This window comes from Mauremys reevesii, linkage group 13, assembly GCF_016161935.1.
Source record: "Mauremys reevesii isolate NIE-2019 linkage group 13, ASM1616193v1, whole genome shotgun sequence".
Lineage (NCBI taxonomy): Eukaryota > Metazoa > Chordata > Testudines > Geoemydidae > Mauremys > Mauremys reevesii.
Window position 1 is genome coordinate 29,868,652 of NC_052635.1, and position 14,528 is coordinate 29,883,179.

At 50.5% G+C, this 14,528-nt stretch overlaps 1 protein-coding gene across 2 annotated transcripts in view; it reads left to right on the plus strand.

Annotated features, from left to right (window-relative positions):
• The window catches only part of SRC (SRC proto-oncogene, non-receptor tyrosine kinase), a 67,917-nt gene that overhangs the window by 41,808 nt on the left and 11,581 nt on the right, over nt 1-14,528 (plus strand). For both annotated transcript variants that reach the window (XM_039498197.1, XM_039498198.1), the window contains exons 3-6: nt 226-475; nt 789-888; nt 11,125-11,223; nt 12,171-12,274. In XM_039498197.1, coding sequence (XP_039354131.1) covers nt 235-475; nt 789-888; nt 11,125-11,223; nt 12,171-12,274 — 544 coding nt within the window. In that variant the 5' untranslated portion in view covers nt 226-234. The remainder of the gene's footprint in view (nt 1-225; nt 476-788; nt 889-11,124; nt 11,224-12,170; nt 12,275-14,528) is intronic.

The following is a 14,528-nucleotide window of genomic DNA, read 5'->3' on the forward strand; positions in this document are numbered from 1 at the left end:
TTGGGTCTGTTTCACTAGCTAATACAGGGAAGTGGGAGGCTGTGCCTGAATATAATGAAATAGAGCCCATCCCCAGGCAGTAATGATGGGAGGTTTGCCAGCTGAGCAGTGGTTGATTGGCCAGCACTCAAGGGGTCTGGAGGCTTCAGTCCAGACCCTAGTGGGCAGACGTTCGTGTCACCCAGACCACAGGCATCAGCTTAACCCCATTGTCTTCTCCTCCAGTTTTGGACCATGGGGAGCAGCAAGAGCAAACCCAAAGACCCCAGCCAGAGGAGACGCAGCCTGGAATCTGCCGAGAACGCCCACCATGGTGGCTACCCTTCCTCTCAAACGCCCAGCAAGACGCCTGTCCCCGACGCCCATCGGACCCCCAACCGCTCCTTTGGGAGCATGGCAGCTGAGCCAAAGCTCTTCGGAGGCTTCAATACGTCCGACACAGTCATGTCCCCGCAGCGCTCGGGGGCTTTAGCTGGTCAGTATGACATCAGCTCTGACCTGCCAGAGGGGGAGGGGCGTCTGGAGGTTCTGGAGGAGGGAGGGTATTAGAAGGGAGCCAAGCGCTCGATGAGGAAGAACCCTGAGCCTTAGGCTGCGGGGGGCCGTATGGCAGGTGGGTGCCATTTTTGCCAGGTGCGAGGAAAGCTGCAGTGGAGAATCCAGACTTGCAAATGCCATGAGGAAAGCAGAGGCTGTGCCAGGCACGGTTCATGGCTAATTGCCATGGAGGGGCAAATGCTTCCTGGAGCGGGAGGGTGGCTAACAGGATGAGTTTGGGTCTGTTTCAGGCGGAGTCACCACCTTTGTGGCCCTCTACGACTACGAGTCACGGACGGAAACAGACCTTTCCTTCAAGAAAGGGGAGCGCCTCCAAATTGTCAACAACACGTAAGTGTGCCAGCCTCTCGCTGGGCTGGGGACACCTGCTGCGTGGGCTGGCGTCTCCCTTGGAGGGGCTTCGACCCTCGCTGCTCAGGGGAGCCCCACCGGTAACGTTCTTGCCTCAAAACTGCTCTTCTCCTTCTTGCTTCTCCTCTTTCTTCCATGTTTAACCCCCGGCTGGTCACGTCTGTTGCCTGGTGTTTGCATGTGGTTCCTCAGGGATCCTTCCCCTTCCCAAAGCCTGGTGGGGCGGCTGTCTGGCCGAGGAGGGCTGGGCTGTGCCTCCTGTGCCAGCAAAGAGCCCCTGAGCTAGACCCAGGGGATTTATCAAGAGCACCACAAGGTGCCGTCCCTGCCTCCTGGGGTTGCTGCCAGCCAGGGGGTTTGGGGGCCATGTAGCAGCCCATGCAGCACTAGGTGGTGATGGGCAGCTAGTGGGATCCTCCAACTTGCCCCATTCAAGCAGCCTCCCTTCGTATCTCCCTAACCCTCTGCCCCGGGACTGGGGAGGGTTGGGTCTGGTTCCCTGCAGCGCTGCCCAGAGCGCTGGCCAAAGGTGTCTTGCGAGAGAGGCTCCAGTCCCTCCCTTCAAGGAGGCAGTGAAAGGAAACTGACCTGCTCTAAGGAGCATACCTGTGACTGGAGTCATGTGGTGGTTCTCCCCTGCTCTGTGAAATAATGGTGCCCCCAGGTCTCAGTCCCCAGCATCCTGCCCACCCCTTGAGCACTGGATGTGATGTGTATCTAGGGGCAGGGGCGGGGGCAGTGAATGCACCTCGGATAGGTTGACAGGCATGGTCCATGCAGAGGGTCTCCCATGGAAGTGGGTAACAAACATCTGCTAACCCTGCAAAAGGGTCCACTGGGAAGATTGTGAAGCCCTGCAGTGTGGGGGGTTAGGTGCCAAGGGAACTGCATTCACCCGGGCAGCCTGCGCTGTGGGAGTTGGGCAGCAGAATGAGGCATTTGGGAAATCCTGGGGCTTACTGAGTTAGTCCCGCTCTCTTCCTAGAGCTGGGTCCTGCATCTGGCCTGCTCTCCCCACTGCTAGGTTGGCAGGGTTGGTGGTATGGAGTTAGAGGCAGTCTGTGCTCTGGGAAGGTCCCGGAGGGGAACAGCAAAGGGAGGTGAGCAGCGAGCATGCAAAGGGCCGACTGGTAGAATGCAAGTGGCGTTTCCCCTTAGGACAATCACTAAAGTCACCACAGTCTCCTCAAAGGAAACACACAGAGGTTAAGTGATGTGCCCAGGGCCACAGAGAGAGCTGGCATCTGACTCAGGAGTCCCTGGCTCCCAGTTCTGTGCTCGCACCACTTCACAGTTCCACTCTGTAAGCTGTGAAACAGCCCTTTGCTGCTGACGCTGTGGAGAGGGATTGTTGGTGGTTTCTCTGGCTCCTCGGCACATCTAAGATGTCTGGCAGAGCGTGAGGTTAGGTGCTTTCTAGGGTGAAAGAACCATCGTCAGGATCAGCTTTAGTTTGCCCTAGTGTTGGGGCCAGGCCTCTTCCTAACCGGCCTCTAGGGTGAGCAAGAACTGGCTTCCACCCTGCCTGCCCTACCACCACCACTCGCCAAAACAAACTACCATTGGGAGGTATTGTCCTATTACTAGTGGTGCCCCTTGGCTGCCAAATCTCTCCTCTGCCTAGTGGCATCAGCCTCCCCAGTCTTTAAATAAATCACACCTCTCCGGGGGTTTATTGTGCTTTCCTCTGTTGCTGACAGCCTCACTCAAGGCGACAGGATCTCAAATCCCTTTTGATTGCCTTGTGAGATCTCTCCATGCACACTTCTTTCCCAGTCACTGTTCAGCAGCGCCAGCACCTGTGCAGTACTTCTAATCTAAGCCCTGTCTCTTTCTCTCCTGCACAACATGCTTTCATTTAGGAGAAAAGTGGATGTCAGGTGTGTATCTGTTTTTACTTTTTTGTTGAAAGCCAACTTCCTTCCCGGGTGACCTAAAGGGCAGCTGGGGAGAGGGTTGTTTCGTGGTCTATTTATGATCCCCGGTGACAGTTGCATTTGGGTTCCTTTGTTTCCCCTCTTCTCCCCCCCCCCCCCCCAGTGGAGCTTTTATAGGTTCATTTTCTAACTACCAAATAGCCCCGTCTAGATCCATGTGCCCATACTGCAGTGGTGTGAATTCAGTGCCCTCTTCTCATCCAGGTCTGGAACCTTCTTCCCTCATCCCTTCCCAACAAAGCACTTCCTACCTGTTTTTCTCTCCCCCTTTTTTGTTTCTCCCATTCATCCAAGCCACCAGTGCCCCCTGCTTTCCAATGGCAATGGGGGATGCAGGCAGGACTGAGTGGGGACTGCTTCCACCCCGCCTCTCTGAAATTCCTGGCACTGCACCCCTTCAGCTGCCCCGGTGGCATTCTTGCCAGCTCTCTACACTGCACATTGCATGCAGCTGGAAGTAGGATGGTGCAAAGGGCTGCTGTAGGAGAGGTGTTGAATTTTGTTCTTCGTTGGAACCAAGTGTGTGCTTTTTAATAAGTATGCATGCACAGACAAGCCTATCAATAGATGCATTTCAGAGCTCTTAAAGTGCACTGGCCAAATAGCCATGCTTCAAGGAACGTGCATGCTCTGCTGGCAAAGGCTGTGCTGTGGGAGACGCATCTGTCTGGGTTTTTACACTTTCCCCTGCCACTTTCTTAAAACTAAGGAAATTTAAAATGTGAAGGGAACACTTAAAGGTTGCAACGTCGAGCACTGGCAGGTCCGATAACTCCCTGACTGTCAGGTTTCTCCTGCTATGTTACTTGGGAACTGAAAAATTCCATTTGGGTAACACTACACAACTCCTATGTGGTTTTGGTTATTAACTCAAGCCATAAAATCTCTCTAATGTGCGAAGTGGCTGAGTTCACTGTTGCAGAAGAAACCTTAACTTTGGGAGTTTCCTGACCCCTTTTTGAACGTTTGACTTTTGGAATCTTAATTTTGTACCAGCGCTAGCTTTGGTTTCTAATGAGTACTCCTAAAAGGAGGAATCTGCCTATTGGGGATTCTGGATTGTGCAAATATCTGGGGGAGGGTCCCCCGGCTCCCATGCACAAAAGGCACCTCTGCTTTCCATCTGAATTACATTTGCTCACTATTCCAAAGTATGTGTATCTCCTTTGTACATGCGTCAGGAACTCTGAGAACAAAATGGCTATCTCTGCAGGGCGGGTAAAGTTCTTGGAAATTTTAAGGTGCAATATGCAGGAGAAAAGGCATCAGTTTCAAGCTACATGCCCCACAGTATCCAGTGTAACTGCATTGCTGCAACCTTCACTTTATCAGAGTCAAAAAACATCTTTAGAAAGCAGCTTCATGCAGTGGTGTTAGGGGAGTGACTAATCTATACATGTTAAATGATTGAAAAAAACTTAATCTTCTGCCTAACACACTGAGATGTGCAGACATTCCTGGGATAACCACCCATCTTGTCAAGCATTCTCGCTGACCTAGCAGTAGAGCTGGCATTCTAGCCACATGTTCTGAATGCAGTTAGCCCGAAACCTAGTCATTTTGTTTTCCTTTTGCAAAGTATTATTAGAAAAATATGTGGCAGATGGAAAATCCTGCCTAGTGATACATCCAGGCTCTTTGGTATTGGAACTAGAGTCATGTAACCTCTCGTGAAATGTGTCTGGTTGAGTGGGTTACAAACTCCCACCCACGCCTGGTTTTGAGTCAATCTGGGTTCGTTTATGGGTTTGCTCCGAAACCACACAGAGCTCAGTGTCTTCAGCAGTTTTCTTCTGGAGTTGCTGACCTTGTTTCGACTCAGTTAAACTTGAGAAGGATCCATCCGCTTGGAGTGAGAGAGGACTATTGCATGGACCCCTGTGGAATGAAACAGCCAAGTGTCTCCCATCCTTGGGTTAAAGAGGAGAGACTTAGTCCCCTCCTGGCTAGGCACCTACACCTTTGCAAAGCTGGGAAGGTGGTAAGTGCTAAGGCTTTTCCTCTGCCTCCTGTGCTTTGGTAGCGTATAGCCATAGCTCGTATAAAAGGTGTGTGGGCCTCCCAAAGTCACTGGGGAATAGCACAGCAAGTTTGTAACGAGAGCTGCCCCACTCCATTTACCACCCCTTAATGAGAGCTAATGTCAGGGCTGACTGAACCATTTTAAATGCTCATGATACTCACTGTAAAGATGGCCCCCAAATAATGCCCCCTCCTCATGAATAATTGGATCTCCCAAACTTGATGTGGTTAGAAATCCGCCCCTGGTTTAGAACTGCCAGAATAATTTGTGTTCTCATAGCACCTAGGAGCCCTGTCCATGGACCTGTTGTGCTAGGTGCTGTACAAACAGACCCTGCCCCAAGGAGCTTCCAATCTAACAGTGAGCTGAACCAAACCCACTAATCAGGATCGCCAGCACCTCACAGTTCAGCTGCAGGACTCTGAGACCCAGTTGCCATTCTGTACTACAGCTATAACCGATGGCACGGTCATCCCCGACCTGGTTACAATGCAGCTTAAATTAGCAGGCCAAGATTTCCAAAAGTGGCTCAGGAGTTTGGCTACCTCTGTTTTGGGGAAGATGTTTGTAAAGGTTTCAGAGGGTGGGAGCTCAGCACTTTCTGAAAAGTCACACCTCTGATGTGCCTCAGACATTGAGGCCTTCCTGAGGAGAAGTCACTTCTGGGAATCTTGGCCGCAGCATAACCAAGGCATAACCTGGGACGGGGCCCAGTTAAGGAACCTTGATACAGCTAGAATCACTTGAAATCATTGTCTCCATGCCCAGGATGGGTCGCCCCCACAAAGCTGGACTTTCCTGTCACGTTGGCCAGGCTGGAAAGATTGAGGTTTACCCTGCTCATTCGGTAGAGCTGGTCAAAAATTTCTCTGATAGAACAGTTCTCCACTGGAAAATGCTGAGTGGATGAAATCAAATTGCTCTTCCGAAATGTGTTGGTTTTTGTTAGTTTCCCTGTCAAAAAATATTATCTAAATATTTTATTTAGACTTAATCATTTTTACTCAAACTGTCATGTGGCTGAAACAATAAAAACAATGTTTCAACCTTTATCAAAATGAAACATTTTGGGATATTTTTGTTTCATGTGGAGGAAAAAATCAGATGCCGGGGTGGTTTTTGTTTGTTTGTTTGTTTTTTCTTTTTTGTCACAATCTGGGCTGAAACCAAATTTTGAATTCTCAGAATTTCCCATCTCAGTTTCACTTTTCAGCCAGCTCTTGTTCATCCTCATAGCCCAGTCTCTGTCCCCCCGTAATGGATTCAGTACAGCACGGACCCATGGCTGGCACATCAGCTTAGCCTGGGGGGAGCTGTGGAACCCCTTGAGCTATTCCCCATGCCTTTCCATGGAGAGGGATCTCTCTTCAGCGTGGCCCACTGGCAGCATACCTACCTACTTAAGCAACAGTTTGGTAGGATGCCACCATCTGCCAACGTTCTGGGTGTTGCAGTGGAGACCAGATCCCAATTATGGGTGTGTAAGCAGCTTGGCCAGGCCTCCCAGCTCTCTTTAGTAAGAGCTCCCAGAGTGCATTGCCCCCTGGATTGCTCTACATGCATCTCCTCTGGCACTGTAGCCTCTGCTGAGGCAGGATGGCATAGTTGACCTGAGTTTCCCAGAAGGCACTGTTGCTATCTATCTTAGCTACTTATTAGGCCCCCATTCCTGTGTTATCTGAGCACCTCACAACCTTCAGTGTATGTGTATGCCACACCCCTGAGAGACAGGGCAGTGCTATTTTGCAGGTGGGGCACCGAGGGAAAGTGACTTGCCCAAGATCTCATTGGGCAGCATGGTAGATGCAAACAGGGACAGTTGTGTGGACAGTTTCACTGGGTCAAGTGACTGTCACAAACATGTTAAACATCACTGCACTGGCCTTGTAAATAGATGTGCTTGCTAATGGGGCAGTATTGGTGCAGATGCACCATATTTCACCATTCTACAGAGAGAAAACACCTGCAAAATGGGTCATGAGACGGCCTGAGCCACCAAAGGCTGAGGGGTCTGGATCCAGGTTTTGGGTTAGCCCATTGTGCAGGGAGGGACTAGCAGTGGATTTGAATTTCCCCAGGGCTCAAGGCAGAGAGTTCAGATCTGGAAGATGTGTGGTTGGGTTTCTTTTGTTAGCTCAGACCATCTCTTAAAATGTGCCTTTAAAAAAACCTCAAGTTATCCATTCAATTGAAACATTGTTCTGAAAATATGAATCCTCTGGTAAAGTCTCTCAAGACCCTTATCAGGAATCTGCCGAGTTCTTGTAGATTTGTTTATCCTGCAGTCACAGTAAATTAGACACATGCTCTTCCTTCCTCCCTCCCATCTGACTCTGATAGAACAGTCCGTAATATGTGACTGCCATCTCCCATAGAACAAAACTTCCCCAGTCTTCTGGCATTCCTTTCTGCTCGTGACCCACTTACAAGAATCCCCCGAGACACCCCAGTGAAAATCTGGGAACTGGTGCAACGAAGTCATTGCCCTAGATTTGTTTTCTCACTTCACCAGCCTGCTCATCACAGATCGCTGCAAATGGAAATGACGGCCGTACTGTACTGTGGCAAGATGGCGGGCTTGACTATCCCGTTATCCATCTCATAACCCCTAGATGTGTTTAGACACTACAGTGATGAATCAGAATAATCGAGATTGGCTCATCTCAAATTCCAGCCTTGTAAAATTGTACTTGAGGCAAGTAACATTTTTATGGGCATATACATTGGATCCATCTTCCTGGTGTAGGTGAACAAGGAGACTTTTTAAAATAGATTTTAAGAACTTGTACATCTAGCCACTAAGCATGTGCACAGTAGCAGTAATTGTATGTGTAAATGGCTATGCATAATCCCATGGGCAAACGATGCACTTTTGCCCATGCAGTTAGGAATATTTGAGCTTTGTGTCTGGACTGGAAAATTTTCCTGACCATTTTCCCAGGCTACTGTGTGAATAAATAAAAAATAGTAAATTAATGGAGATATCCTATCTCCCTGTGCCATCTGATCTGTGTATAGCTGTGTTAGGGGTACATACACTAATTTCTTTCCAAGTGCAGGGAAGTGGTCTTTTCAGGGAGTTAGTGCTGGCTTCGTAGTCTATGAAACAGCTTGGTGGAGTCCGAGACATCTCTGTTCTGAGGAAATGTATTCTCAGATCCACATGGAGGGTTTGTCTACCCAGCAGCCGAGGCCTCACTTGTGAAATTCTGCAAGATAAAGACATTCCAAACCACCTTGGTGTTCAGGAAGTGCTTTCAGGATTAGTCATTTAGAGAGAGAGGAGCAGGAGTCACTGCTATGTACCTCTTGCTTGCTTCACATAAAGCTTATGGTACCACATCTCACCAGGGCTGCAGCCAGCAACTTGTGCACGACCACATGAATAACTGAGCTCCTAGACAGCTTCTTAAAGTGACTCCTGGAATAACACAGCAGTAGCTCTGAGCTCCCCAGGCAGCCCAATACTGAAGCCCCCGGGGTGCTCTGGCCCCTCCCATGAGGCTCCACCCCTGCCCTCACTCTGCCTCTTCCCGCCCCCAGGCCCTGGCTTGCTGTTCTTCACCCTTCCCCAAGCTGCCAATCTTGCACCAAACAGCTGTGGCTGGTGGGTGCTGAGTAACTGCTATTTTTTTCCATGGGTTCTCCAGCCCTGGAGCTCCCACAAAGTCGGCACCTATGCCTGGATCCATTTCTGCTGGGAGAGCCCCATATCCATTCATGTTAGCTCCTCATACAGGATCAGCGATAGGGAGAGATTACATGAAACCTGACGCCAGTCATGACCATCCTGTTCCCACTGAGTTCAAAAGGAGTTTTGCCACCAAAGTAAATGGCAGCGTCAATCAAGCCCCTGCTAAGTGACGTTCATGCCTTAATCATTTATTTATCACGCTCTGTCCCTCCCCCTTTTTCCTCTCTTCCCTCTTGTTGCTTTTATGTGATTTGCATTTAACAAACAAGTCTCCTTTGTTTGGCCGTCTTTTCTAGCACGCTTTATTTAATTATCACAGTCATTCTGCTTTTTTCTTTTCTTTTCTTTTTTCTTTTCCTTCTCTGCTTCCCTGTTCTTTCTGCTCTCTGGGATTTCCAATGCTTCACACTTCAGCCAGACTTGGTTCAAATTCAGATGGCTCCAAAGGTATTTTCAATGGGTATCTGATGTGCCCTTTTTAAGTAAGGAGTTTCCTTATTTAAAAGGCTATCGCCTGTGCTGTGTGTATGTGAGAGTGATCGCACAGTGACTGTGGCCATCGCATGCCTTATGGGATCAACGTGGTATCCGCACTGGAAACTCTGGTCAAATGGCATTTCTGAGTTAACATAGGGCGCCCTGATACCGGAGCAGTTTGACCCTTGTTGCCAATGTATATCCTAGAGCATTTGGTTTGCTGGTGCCATGGGCTGTCATAATGGTCAGTGGTAAATCCCCCCGCGTTGATGGGAATTGCAGGTGCTCAGCACCTCAGACTCAGTCCTCTGTGAGCAAAGCTCCGTTATTAGTTCCCCTGCCAGCTTGGCTATTGCCCCCAGCAGTTCTAATGGTCCTTTGGAGATGGTATTTCAAGGTGAATTTCTAGTGACTATCGTGGGGAGCGGTTGTAGTTGATGGTAAAAATAATATTGAGAGCAAAGAGCGATGCTTTCTGTGGCCTAACCAATTCCGCTGCTCATCTGTAATGTAGGGTTGCCAGTTTTGGTTGGACATATTCCTGGAGATTTCATCACACGCCAGTCTTTAATTAAAGATTAATCTTTAATTCTTGGAGACTCCAGACCAATCTGGGAGGGTTGGCAACCCTAGTAATGACCGCAGGGAACATGGGAAGACAGGCATATAGTAGGGCTCACAGTCTGAACTAACTCGCCCTGAATCTTCAAGAGCTTCTCCCTTGCCCTGTTGACTCTAAGGCTATGGCTACACTTGCAAATTTGCAGCGCTGCAGCAGGGTGTGAAAAAACACCCTCTGCAGCGCTGCAAAAGCGCCAGTGTAGTCAGCCCCAGCGCTGGGAGCGCGGCTCCCAGCGCTGTCCGTTATTCCCCACAGGGAGCTGGAGTACGGACAGCGCTGGGAGAGTTTTCTCCCAGCGCTGGGGCTTTGACTACACTTAGCGCTTCAAAGCGCTGCCGCGGGAGCGCTGCCGCGGCAGCGCTTTGAAGCGCTAATGTAGCCATAGCCTCAGTCAGATTTCAGTCCATTCTGACTGTAGCTTTGGGTCTCTGAACATCTCCCAGGGCTTGGCTACACTTGCAAGTTGCAGCGCTGGTAGAGGCTTTCCAGCGCTGCAATTACACCCTGTCCACACTTGCAGGGCACAACCAGCGCTGCAACTCCCTGGCTGCAGCGCTGGCCGTACACCCAGGTCTGCTTGGGGTATAAGGGTTGCAGCGCTGGTTCTGCAGCGCTGGTCATCAAGTGTGGACACTCACCAGCGCTGTTATTGGCCTCCAGGGTATAAGGAGTATCCCAGAATGCTTTTAACTAAATTATTCCCTTTGTTTTGTTATGCAGCCTCTCTTTGTTTTGTTGTCAATTCCGTGGAGCTGCTTCAAACATAGCTCCTGTTTGCTGTCATTAATCTGTAACTACTGTCAACAATGAAATGAGATAACCCCTGCAGGGGTTGAGTGTTTGCTTTGCTTGAGAGAAACGGGGGGGAGGGGGCAGAGGGGGGAAGACAGTATTTTGGATGCAGGTTGTTTGCAGTTAACAGTAAGGGGGTGGGAAAATTTTCTGATTTTGCACAGTGTCGGTTCCAAAAATCCACTCTCTCTCTCTCTCCGCCCCGGTCCCTGTCACACTGCCCCACACCCCCCTCTTTTGAAAAGCACGTTGCTGCCACTTGAATGCTGGGATAGCTGCCCATAATTCATCACTCCCAACAGCGCTGCAAATGCTACAAATGTGGCCACACTGCAGCGCTGGTAGCTGTGAGTGTGGCCACACACCAGCGCTGGCCCTGCACAGCTGCACGACCAGCGCTGTAACTACCAGCGCTGCAGATTTGTAAGTGTAGCCATACCCCCAGTTCAGTAAAGCTGTGGGCACCCAACAGTGACCTAAGCAAAACAATCCAGAAGAACTAACTTGGAAATAACCCCGGTGCCAATGACCTCCCTGAAAGGGCCAGGGTTGCCTGTTTGCAATACCTCCAGCCCAGGGAGTCCACTCTTGGTTGCCAGCTGCTTGGGGATGATGTCACTGCTCGAAGTTCCTCTTTTTAAATATCTGTCTCTCTTTATTTCTCTTCCAGGGAAGGAGACTGGTGGCTGGCTCACTCCCTCACAACAGGACAAACGGGCTACATCCCCAGTAACTATGTCGCACCCTCAGACTCCATCCAGGCTGAAGAGTAATTGAAATCTTTTTAGACGGTTTAAAAGAACAATGCAAACAGCCTGCCAAGTATATTTTTTTCAGACATTTTTTGTAGCCTCCTAAAGGTTTTTGTGGGCTTTCTGAGCTTGCCACTCTGTTAAATATTTTGTTGTTTTTCTCAGGCATGCTCAAAGCCAAATGTTAAGACATGATATGTTTTCGTGCCATATACAGTGAAATCCGTCTTGAGCAACTGCCCGGGGTGGCCTGGGTAGTAGATGTGGCCCTAAAGGATCTGGGTTTTTTTGTATTTTTTTTCCAGACCAAATAGGCATTTAATTGCATATGCAAGATGTTGACTGATTTGCATATGCAAATTAGGGGTAGCATGCCAATAGGCACATTTGCACCTGCAATGGCCCTAGTGGTCTGTGCAAACTAGGCATGTGCAATTGGCTGCACCACTAATTTTTATGTAAATCTACCCTGACAGGTTGCATGCACCATGCTGGAAGGCTTGACAGGGCTAACCCCAAATCACACAGACTCCCATCTGAACAGTGCTGCAGGCGCTCCTGCAGCTTCCACTACGCTGTGAAAATAACACCCACTTTCTGCTCTACATCTGGGGGGGGCAGAGTTCTTGGAGTAACACTGGGCTGGGATGCCTGGGGGACACTTTAATTAAAAAAGACAAGTGACTGCGTATGACACAGAATTGCGCGGGGGCAAGGGCAGGGGGGAGAGGCTTTTGCTGTTTACCTAATTATATCTTTCCCAGTAGATCCCTAGCCCCCTGGCTGTTGGGATTTGAGAACTCTGACGAATGCCTCTGGCTGTTAATGCAACCCTTGGTTCTAGCAATCGGTGCTGTGGGGGAGGGGATGTTGGGGCATCCCTCTCTAAAACGTGGTAGCAGTAATGAGGCGCGTCTAAATCCAAGGGGTTTTCCTTGTGCTGATCTGTTGCTTGCTCTTCCAGGTGGTATTTTGGCAAGATCACTCGCCGGGAGTCAGAGCGGCTCCTGCTCAATTCTGAGAACCCCCGAGGAACCTTCCTGGTCAGGGAGAGTGAAACCACCAAAGGTAACTGGGTCCCCAGCAGGCGCTTAGGTCCATGGCGAAGGCTTATGGGGTGGTTAAGTCTTGGAGAACCATCCCTATATGGTGCTTCTGTCAGGATCAGGAGGCACAATGCAGTGGGTGGCCAGTCTGCTGGGTCCAGGCGTCTGCCCAGGCTCTGCGCTCCCTCTCACAAAGATGAAAGGAGGAGATGCTAGCTGGCGTTGCTGAGAGGGCCCCCTTCTCTGTGGATGCAACCCCTATAGTGCCCCCTGTCCTGTGCCTATAGGGGCAACCTGTCTGCAGTACCCCCAGAACCCTTGTCCTACACCAAGGGCCAGTACTCACCCTTAATCAGTGACCTTCTTGCTTTTAACCCTTGCGCTTTTAATCTGTCCCTGCTCAGCCAGCCTGTTCCAATGGGCGGCTCCCCCCTCTCTTTCCCCAGCCGATTGGCTGAGAGCTGGGTGGGATTGAAAAGTCTGTAAACAGTCTCCGATCTTCTGTTTGCCTCTCTTCCCCTCCCCTCCCGCCCGCGAGAACAGTGCAGAAACTGGGTCAGTGAGCTGGGAATAGATGGGTAACCAATGGCAACGGGGGAACTCTGCAGTTCCCTCCTTCCTGTAGTGCCAGGGGCTGTTGGGTTTGAGCTGCTCCATGAAGACTGTGTGAGGACCTGGCTGAGGCGTGGAGCAGGCTAGCTTATACCCGGGCAGCAGCAGCAGCGGCCTCTGCATTGGCAGAGAGCCTGGCTGTGAATTACATCCGCCCTGGGTGCTTGTGCTTGCTAAGATTTCACCAGTCTTGCACTGAGCGCACCCAGGTCAGAGCAAGCAGCATAATTGCTCTGAGTCTTACAGAGATTTAGATTGGGGGGGGGTGTTTAGTTGATATAACTGGGGAGGGAGGCTGAATGTTTTGTCTCTGACATGGGTGAGTTCTGGGGCTGTCTCCAAGCTGGTTTGGAGCGTGCAATCCAAGGCCCCAAGCAGCTCTCTGCCTGCTGACATGAGATGTTCTGAAGCTGGTGGGTGAGACGGTGAAGTTTAGGACTGGTATAAACGGGGGTATATGTTAATTTACGTAGCAACCCTCCTCTAGAGGGATTCCCATGTGTTTCAGGCATAGGCTTCACCTGTGCTTGGAGCTGGGCGTGTGATTCCCAGCTCGCATCGGCAGCTCGCCCTAGCTCTCGGTGCACTAGTGCACTACAGATAGTAGTGTAGCTGTGGAAGCATGGGGAGCAGGGACTGGCAGCATAGGCGAGCTGCCCTGAGTATGTACCCCTGGGGTCCAGAGCAGGTTTGTCCCCCTCGCAGCTAGCCTGTGCCACTGCTCACCACTGCCTGTGCCACTGTAGCCAGCTCAAGGAGAGCTCGCGTGAGTCTACACAGAGAGTCTCAGAGCCTGGCTCAGACTCGGGCTCGTGGGGGTCAGGTTACTGAACTAAAAATAACTGTGTAGATGTGGGCTGGAGCCTGGGCTCTGAAGCCCACCCCCATCCCTAGGCTTCAAAGCCCAATCTCCAGCCAGAGCCACATCTCCATGGCTTTTCTTCGCGCCGCAGCCCAAGTCAGCCAAAGTGTCCCAGACTCACTCCCCCTCCTCTGTTGTGCACTCATCTCTGGGGCGGAAGGTGGCAATGCTACGCAGCCATGATGCTTGTAGTGCCTAGAGATCTTGCCCAACTCCAGGGCTCTGTGGCAGGCACTGAACAAAGTCCTGGGAAGGCAGCCCCTCCCCACGAGAGCTTAGCCTTTAGAGATCAGACAGAGAAGGGAGATTATCCCCATTTTGAAGAGTAGGAACTGAGGCCCAGGGGGAGTTTCTCAGGTCACACAAGATGTCTGTGTTAGCTCAGTTCCCAGCTCTGCATCTCCCGAGTTCCAGGAAAGCGTGTTCAGGAGGGGAAGTTCAGACTAACTTCTCTCACTTCAACGACTGGGTGAACCTATGTGAACAAAGGGTCACCCAGGGCTCTAGGGAGTGAGTCTGTCTTTTGCTGCAAAAAAATCCATTTAAACCAATAAAAAGAGGAAGCCTGGAACATTTCACTGCTTGAGAGTTGTCTTGGTTTGGATTTGTGCTGAGGCGGATTTTCGACACTCCACAACAGCACAAGTCTGTTGAGCAGGGTGCCAGTAGCTCACTAGGTCATGCAAGCTGCAAATTTTATTTTTGTGTGTGAAGGCCTCTTTGCCCTGAAATGAGTCCAAACCACTCCCTCGCCAGGACTGACCCTGCTTGCCTACCTAGAGTGCCCACATCTATCCTGGTG